A 10,099-nucleotide genomic window follows, 5' to 3' on the forward strand; every position below is an offset into this window, starting at 1 on the left:
AATATTTGAAAATTCTTGGAAATACGAATATTTACAAAGCTGTTAAAATAAGTTAAGGAATTTAACTTAACTCGAAAGTTTTTCTTCAACAATGTGGACTCTGAAATATTATGAAATGCTACGAATAAACGTAATTATGTTTAGAAACTAAATACGAGGACAAATATAATTATTTTTTTCCTAGGAAAAACAAAACGATTTTTATGGCTTCTTTTAATATCGCCAAAGAATGAAGTTATACAATCCATGAAAGTAAGCAATTTGGATAAGATTTGTTAGTTATGGGCAACGTATGTAGCATTCACCATGTCAGAGGTAAATTATTACATGCATAACTTCTAAGATTGGTCTGATAAATTTTTTTTATAGATATCTTAAATTATTATTTATTATTTGTAAACGCTTGTTATTCACTTAGACCTACGTATATTTCAATTTAACATTATTTGTTACCGCTTGTAGTATTATTTAAAAAAGCAATTTATTTTGGAAATAAAAAAACTACATTTAAAACGCCAGATCTAACTGCGTGAAAAATTTTACTTTTTCATTTATTTTGAGAAATTTTTCTACATGAAGGATGTTTCGTAATCTTTATTTTTTAAATTTAAAAAAAATACTTGAGGAAAATGAAGTAAAAAATATAGACGTAAATAAATATTCAAGCTGGAAAGTAACGAAACACTATCAGAATCTCTCCAATCACTAGTTTGAAAGGCTGGTTGTAAAACATCAAAACCAGTTTGATTGTCTGATGAAAAGCAGATATATTTATTTTAATCGGTTTTCAACTTTTCTCTGTCTCTTTAAAAATGAAATAAGTTTTTGATGTTTTCATTCCTATTCCTCTCCCAAATAATGATCAATATGATTTCGACAGCGTTCATGTTTTTCCTGCTCTTGAATGTAAATTGTAAAGCCTAATGTGTTTATTTTTTTAACTTAATTTTTGATAAGGATTCTAAAAACATTAACTAAAGGATGTCATTTTATAGCTTGTCGTATTTAAAATTTACTATATATTATGTAGTAACATTAAATATAAAAAAAAAATAATAAAACTAATAAATAAAAAGGAAAATAATTTAAAACTGGTGTTTTAACAGTATAGAATTTTAGAGTTTATTTTTGAAAGTTGACAGCAGTTTCTATTTTATTGTTAGATCATGTTAAAAGATCATATTAGATCATGTTTTTCTTAACGCGCGGCAAAATGGCATCACTCGCTCAAATGGTTTCAGCGTCAAGCTTCGACAAAAACCTTAAATACTAGTTAGAGATATGAGTTTATCATCATCTATTATTATTATTAAATAAATTTAAGAAGTTCCTTGTAATCTCTTGTTTACTTGTTTTATTTTAATTGAATACCTGCAAGTGACGTCATCGTAAATAAATCATGACATTTGTCGATTTAGAAGCCAATCAAGTTCGACTCACACGCGTGACGTGTACCTTCAAAACAGCCACCTTCAACAGGAGATTTAAATCAACCTTAAAATACCTTGGTGTAAAAAAAATAACCTGTTTACCTTCAAAACAACTTCCCTTAGCAGATTGATATGAGGTGCATTGAAATCAACCTCAAAACAATTTGAAGTGTAAAAAAAACCCGTAATAACCTATATATCTTCAAAGCAATGGTTGCTGGGCAATTCCACGAAAGTGTCAACTTTTAAGTGAAATTTTTTTTTATAAATTGCATATTTTAATTTTAAAAATATGTTCAAAAATAGTCAAAGTCTACATATTATTGTTTAATTTTTGATAATTTTAAGTTTTTTGAATCTGGCAGCATTCTAAAGTAATCACATGGCTGACAAGTGAATTCTTCACATTTGTNTGGGAGTTTGATTTTTAAGGTTATTTTTGTTGACAACTTCAAATCAATCTTAGCACATCAAAACAACCTCAAATAAGCCTCAAAATCTCCTTTAATTTTTGTAAGGGGTCGCTTACAGGTATCCAAATAAATTTGTTTTAAATCACGTAGTTAGCCATAATTCCTTCCGTTGTGTTGATAAAGACAAAAATATTGACATGTTAAATAAACTATGATTCATTTTTAATATTTAATTTTTCACCATTTTCCTTGTTCTTAAATTTATTTCTATTTTCAATAAAATACATATTTACATTTATGTATGACATAAATTCCCTGGCCAAATTATTAGACGCACTATAAGATTCTATGTAAAATCTTAATTATAAGGTGATGCAATACAGCTTTTTTGTTTTTGTGCGACTGAAACCGGTTTGCACTTGTTTACGTTAGTGCATCAATTGTTCAAATTAGACAATGTATTATATAAATTTGACGATAGGATAAATTAGACGATATATTATATAAAAATAGAATATTTATTATATCAAGCATTATATAAGTACATTATAATAATTAGATCAAATTGTTAGAGGCACTGCGGTTTTTAATTAATTACATGATTTGCATGAGTTTATATGCAATACTTTTATATTTAAAAATACATGTAATGGGTTTGTATTCAGGAGATTTTTTACATACTTATATACTTCCTATTTGCATCTATTTTTAATGTATTGGATTACGATATTAACAAAATAATACACGAACGTAAATAAGTGCAAACCGGTTTCTGTGGCATAAAAAAAATACAGCTGTATAGTATCACCTGATAATTATAATTTTACATAGAATCTTATAGTACGTCGAATAATATGGCCAAGGACTGTAGACCATTACTTCTTTTAAGCTGATGAATAAATTCCGGATAGCGTCATTAATGTAGATTTTTTTCCCTCTGTTTACTATGGAAGTTATGTGAAAAAAAAATAAACAGGAGTAAATAAAAATATGACAGAAATACTTATTATGTACAGTAGAATTAAATTCTAAGATAAAAGATTTGGAATTGATTAGAAAATTTTGTTTCTATATAAATGCGCAATATGAAAAACTTTGGAAACACATATATTCACGTAAACTAATTTTTATTCAATAATTTTTATTGAAAAAGAAACATAACTACAATACTAATCCTACTCAAAGAAGTATTTCATTTCTTCATGCTATAAACCTTATCATTGAGTCTGGTCCGTGACAAGGAGCTTATGGAGCTAGCTTTCAACTTTTGAAAAGCAAACAGTCATTAGGCGGTCGACTTTTCGGACAGGTCAGCATGTAGTTTTCACGTGACGTCATTATTCTAGATTCAATAATAATTCTTTCATAATTATTTAAAAAATTCTATCGGGAAATCAAACTACAAAAAAGAAAGTTGAAAGTTAAAAAAGGTATAAAATGCAATTCACGATTTTTAAAAACTTAGGGAACATTCTTACTGAATCTGATATGATCGTTCTGCTCAAAATGCACCGATCATATTCTACGATTGGTTTCTTGCAACTCGAGAAAATGTGAAGTGATAATGCCTAACCATGTGATTTAAATCAGATTTAATTGGATATCGGTTAGAGACACATGTCGAAACTGATCGGCTTTTGAATCAACAAAGGCCACGATTTACCTACGATGATGTGACTTGCAGGTTTCCAATTTCTATAAATGTACATTTCATATAATTTCTTTTAACGAAAAAGTTGCAGTAAAAAATATTACTGGTGCAGCATTGAAAAGTATTTTGCATTAAAATGAAAATTTTGTTTTCAAAACATTTTAATTCATCATAAAATACTTTGTTTATAACAAAAGAAGAAAGATGGAATATTTCCATTTATCTCTTCAGATTAAAACCTATTAAACTTATTTATCTGTATCCGAACGGTATTGTAAGAACATCTTGGAGCAAATCCAGAGCCCAAATCAGGAAACTGACCCATTGTCAATGATATAATCGTTCCGAAATTAATAAACCCTAGCAGCAAAAGAACTTTGGCCCTTATTGGACCAATATTTACGAATCTTGGCTCAATAAGGGCCGATATTGGTTCGATACAGAATTGTCTGATTCACCCGATATTTTACCGACACTTTACAACCAATATTGGCCCTATATAGAATTGGCAGATTTACTCAATGTTCCATAATCATTATTCAACCAATATAGGTCAAAAATTGGCCCTGTATCGGAGTAATATTAAAAAATATAGACATCTCAATATTGTTCCCTAGATGCATGTTCAATTAGGACCCATTTTGAGCTCAACTGGGGCCAAGGTAAAATTGGATATGGGGGATGTATGATCAGAGATACTAAATTATAACCTTAGAGTGTTTTCTATTCAAATCTACTGAATCAACTAAACGTTTCATTTAAGTGTTGCTAGAGGGCGCAGGGACCCGTTTTGCTAAAGGAACGTCATGAAGACGTCAGACTGATTATCCTTAAGCCTAATAGAGCGTGCAATGTACAATTTGACTCCACACAATCAACCAACATGTATAGCGAAGCATCTAGTCCCATCCTTACGCTATTTTTGTTAAAATTGTAATTTGTAAAAAATTGTCATAACTTTAATTTTGATAATTATATTGTGATCATATCTGCAAAAATTCCATGAAATGCAATCTTTAAGGATTGAAAATTAATTTGAAGTTCTAAAATAATAAGAAATTTTTATTATTTTAATTCGTGAAGGTTCGCAATTTTAATATTGCTTACCAAATAGACAAAAACTATTAGGAAATTAAATTAAAACAAGATGATATAATTAAAATTATGTCAAGCAGATAATCTGAATAATCTAGATAAATTAAAGTTCTATTTCCACCAACTAGAAATATGAATCATTATTATTTTTATCTTGTGAAAATTTTTGTGTCTGTAGCTTATTATGAAGACATGCGTGATTAAATAAATAAAAATAAATTAAAAACATTAACAAAGAAATTTAATTCAAAATATCATTCATTATCAGTATTAATTTGTCATCATTTTTTTATTAGAGTAATTTTGATTAGTTCTATTGTTTCCAAACGGAAATTTGTTACTGATATTTTATGTTCTTTACTTTATGATGTTTGTTTGTTCTTTTGTGAAATGAAACAAAAGGAATTTAACAATAGTCACAATCTATCTTACTTTAAATTTTTTTTTCGAGAAATTTTCCGTTTTCTTTATTATGTTCATCATTTTCATTCACCCCATTCATTAAATATGAAGGTTCTTTTTACCTTCTTATTTAATTTAAATTCTTCCCAAATTTGAAATTTCTGGTATATAATGAAAATTATACCAATCATAACATGTCTTTGTTTAATTAATTAATTAATTTTCTTTCTGAGAAACTGTACTTAACTATGTTCATTGTTAATCCAAGCGAAAATTTACAACTGTTGTTTCTACTTTCATAATTTCTGGAATGAAAATGGCTATTCCATTGTAGCATTGTAGCTATGTTAATTCTACATTTAGAGAAACCAAGTAAATTTATTTATAATTAATAAAAGAAATTCTTAAGAAATTGTAATTAAAACGATACTATTGTAACAAACAGAAATTGCCTTTTTTTTAATATCTTATCTTATATATTATTAATATATCTTATTTTATATCATATGACCTTCATTTTTAATTTAATCGAAACATATTCTACATATAAACTACATTTAATGACCTTCTAAACCATAAAAATGCATTTATAATTAATAAACCAAGTTCTAAAATTTATAATTTAAACTGTACTACTGTAGCAGACAACCAGAATTTGTCTTTTTTTAATTTTAAATAACTTCAAATTTAATTTAAATATCGTATTATGTTTTATTTGTCTTCATATTATCTTCATATTTAATTTTATAAAACTGAAATTAATTTGTTAAAAAAACGTAAAAAATCAATTTATTAAAATTAGTTCTACATTTAGTGACCTTATAAAGTATGAAAATGTATTTATAATTAATAAAAGAAGTTCTTAAAAAAATTGTGATTTAAACCATACTGTTGTAATAGACAAACAGAAATTTTCTTGTTTTTTGATACCTTGATCTTCAATTTAAATGTCTTATTAGGTTTTATTTGTCGTCATATTACCTTCTTATTTAATAAAAAAGGCATTAACTTTTAAAAATACATAAAAAATTAGTTCATTAAAATTAGTTCAATATCTGATGACCTTATAAACCATGAAAATGCATTTATGATTAATAAAAGAAGTTCTTAAAACATCGTTATTTAAACGATACTGTTGTAACAGAGAAACAGAAATCGCCTTGTTCTTTTGGATATTTTTATCTTAATTTAAATGTCTTACTATGTTTTATTTGTCTTCGTATTATCTTCCTATTCAATTTAATTACAAAGGCATTAATTTGTTTTATTTGTTAAAAAATACATAAAAAAATTAGTTCGTCAAAATTAATTCAACATTTAGTGTTTTAAACCATGAAAATTATATAAATGAAGTTTTTTAAAAAAATTGTAATTTAAATTGCACTTTTGGAATAGACAAACAGAATTTGTCTCGTTTTATAGATACCTTCATATTTAATTTAAATGTCTAATCATGTCTTATTTGTCTTTATATTACTTTCATATTTGATTTATAGAAAGTGGCATTTATTTGCAAAAAATACATCAAAAATAATTCCTTAAAATTAATTCTACATTTACTGACCTCATAAAACATGAAAAATAATTTATAATTAATAAAAGAAGTTCTNCAAAATTTTCGCAAACTTTTGACCGGTAGTGTATATTATTAATATATCTTATTTTATATCATATGACCTTCATATTTAATTTAATAGAAACATATTTTACATATAAACTACATTTAGTGACCTTCTAAACCATAAAAATGCATTTATAATTAATAAACCAAGTTCTAAAATTTATAATTTAAACTGTACTACTGCAGCAGACAAACAGAATTTGTCTTGTTTTTTGTAGATAACTTCAAATTTAATTTAAATATCTTATTATGCTTCATTTGTCTTCATATTATCTTCATTTTTAATTTTATAAAACTGACATTAATTTGTTAAAAAAACGTAAAAAATCAATTCATTAAAATTAGTTCTACATTTAGTGACCTTATAAACCATGAAAATGCATTTATGATTAATAAAAGAAGTTCTTAAAACATTGTTATTTAAACTATACTGTTGTAATAGACAAACAGAAATTGCCTTGTCTTTTGGATACCTTGATCTTTAATTTAAATGTCTCATTAGGTTTTATTTGTCGTCATATTACCTTCTTATTTAATAAAAAAGGCATTAACTTTTAAAAATACATGAAAAATTAGTTCATTAAAATTAGTTCTACATTTAGTGACCTTATAAACCATGAAAATGCATTTATGATTAATAAAAGAAGCTCTTAAAACATTGTTATTTAAACGATACTGTTGTAACAGACAAACAGAAATCACCTTGTTCTTTTGGATATTTTCATCTTAATTTAAATGTCTTTTACTATGTTTTATTTGTCTTCGTGTTATCTTCCTATTCAATTTAATTACAAAGGCATTGATTTGTTTTATTTGCTAAAAATACATAAAAAAAATTAGTTCGTCAAAATTAACTCAACATTTAGTGTTTTAAACCATAAAAATTGTATAAATGAAGTTTTTTTAAAAAAATTGTAATTTAAATTGCACTGTTGTAATAGACAAACAGAATTTGTCTTTTTTTATAGATACCTTCATATTTAATTTAAACGTCTAATTATGTCTTATTTGTCTTTATATTACTTTCATATTTGATTCATAGAAAGTGGCATTTATTTGCAAAAAATAAATCAAAAATAATTCCTTAAAATTAATTCTACATTTACTGACCTCATAAAACATGAAAAATAATTTATAATTAATAAAAGAAGTTCTTAAAAAATTAAAATTAAAGTGATAATTTTGTAACACATAAACAGAAATAGCCTTGCTTTTCTTTTCTTTCGCTTTGCTTTTTCCGTACCTTCAAATTTTATTTTTTAGGTTTAAATTATATATATATTTTATAATAAAAACGATGCATTTTATTTAGTGAGAATTCAGAAATATAACTTTCATAATAATAATTTTATTCTTAAAAAAATTGTTTTATGAGATTATTCTCAAAAAATTAATATGTTTCTTTCCCTGAATAGGTTATTTAAGAATTTTAAAATAAATTAATATTTAAAAAAAATTATACAGGTTACCCATTGGCAAAATGATTGCCGTCTAATTTTTAAAATTTTTTTCTTTTTTACTCTCTTTGTCTCTTTATTTGTGATATTCACCTGAATTAGTATTAAAAACGATCCAGTATGAACTGTAGGTTAAAATTTCTGATTCTTAATTAAAACAATAAAAACAAAAGTATCGTTTAAATGAGGAAATTCTCTTTCATTCACAACTCAAGAAGTATTTATGGGATCACTCTGGTCCCATATCTTAAAAATAATTTCTCCAAATTAATGCATAACAAAATTGAAAGTGAAAAAAAGAATTCGAAAAAAATTATCCGCAAGCAGCTGTCGATAGCAAAGCATGCAATGTAGACGCATGTGCACTGTTTACTATTACTCTTGAACACAGTTGTGAAAGGGTGATGACGTCGAAATAAGGTTGCGCACGCCATCAAACCCAGAATAACACCCATATTGCCAATGGGTAATAAGAGAAAAGAGAATTTTTTCCTGTAACAGAATAGCATCTGGAAAATCAAATAAGCGTTTACCACATTCTTTCAGTAAATATCACAACTGATCTATTGTCAAATACAGTACCGCCTACCACACCCACGCCCATTCTGAGAACATTTGATTTGATGAACATTTGAAGAAGCGGCTGATTTTTCCCTCTTGGGAAGAAAATTTTCAAAATTTAACTTAACAAATGTGCTAAAAACTAAGTTGATTACTAAATTTACATTTTATTTTTACTGAATATACATTTGACATTTTAAATAAACCTGAGCTGCATATTTTTTAATATACAGAAGCGTTTTAAAATAGTATCTAATTTGCTTAATAAGCAAAATTTATATATAACATGGTTCAAATTTTTATGAAAGTGATTATAACTTTCAATATTGTATTAAATTTAGAAAATTAAGTTTAATTAATTGAATTAATTTTAAAAACTATTTTATCTCATTAAGTTTCCTTTATTTCGATAATTTCTTCTTCAAACTGATGATATTTTTATCATTTTCTGCCATTATTTAAACTTGGGTCTCAGTTGGTTATAAAGAAAAGATGGCATTTAGTACAAAGAGCACAGGACTAGTTGACTATAATTCATTTTCAAATCAGAAAATGAAGGGATTATAATGTCATTGATTAAGTTAAGGAAGAGGTTTTTATCGTAAAATTTTTATCTGCATTTTTAGAATACTATATCTAACTGTAACAACAACATGCTTTTCAAGGTTACTATTCCCTCATTGTTTATTTTTCTTATCTTGAGGAAAAAGCTGCCTTAAATATTACCAAGAGAATTATCTGTTTCTGTGAAACTAAAACATACTATTGTTATGTGTTTGTGCAATGCCTGTACTTGATTGAGTAAACGTGAGTGGTGTTTGTCAGCACGTAACATGTTTTTGCTATTCAAAGCCTAATATCTAATTATTTAAGTTTTGCTTTAAGATGAGATCGGATTAAGATACTCTAATGCTCTTGTCTAAACACAAACTATATTCTTTTGTTATTTTTTTTAACCGCACTATGAGTTTACTACATTTAAGTTACATTTCCATGTGTGCCAGTGGAGCGCAGAATTCGATTTGATAATATATTCGATATTTAACTGGAATTCCGATAGCAATATAAATACAGTAGGCATTTCGTCCAAATCCTTGCCAATTTTTGGCATCAGCATATATATATATATATATATATATATATACACTGGTTATCATAAATTAAGGAAAATTCACAAAAATCGCGATAACTCAAGAAATTACACATGGAATTTTATGAAACTTACCCACAATATACAACACATAGTAAGGTATTAAACAACATAAAAAGAAATTATCAGACATTAATAGTAGTATAGAAATTAGCACATGTATAAAATAAACAAATTGGAAGTATCGGTTTGCAATAGAAAAAGTACCTTTAATATGGAATATGATTGCCTCTAGAAGCAATACAGCACAAACAGCGATGTGTGATGCTTTCAATTATGCGGTCTATCAGTTCAATAGGAAGTGAGAGCCATTGCTCTT

At 26.1% G+C, this 10,099-nt stretch overlaps 1 protein-coding gene across 3 annotated transcripts in view; it reads left to right on the plus strand.

Moving 5' to 3' along the window:
* Positions 1–212: 212 nt before the first annotated feature.
* Positions 213–10,099, plus strand: part of LOC107443017 (choline-phosphate cytidylyltransferase B) — a 56,171-nt gene continuing 46,284 nt past the window's right edge. The window contains exon 1 of one of the 3 annotated variants that reach the window (XM_043051572.2): positions 213–315. In XM_043051572.2, the coding sequence (XP_042907506.1) occupies positions 282–315 (34 nt within the window). In that variant the 5' untranslated portion in view covers positions 213–281. The remainder of the gene's footprint in view (positions 316–10,099) is intronic. The other 2 variants (XM_043051573.2, XM_043051577.2) reach the window with 2 other exon arrangements.

Source organism: Parasteatoda tepidariorum, chromosome 5, assembly GCF_043381705.1.
Source record: "Parasteatoda tepidariorum isolate YZ-2023 chromosome 5, CAS_Ptep_4.0, whole genome shotgun sequence".
Taxonomy (NCBI): Eukaryota; Metazoa; Arthropoda; class Arachnida; order Araneae; family Theridiidae; genus Parasteatoda; species Parasteatoda tepidariorum.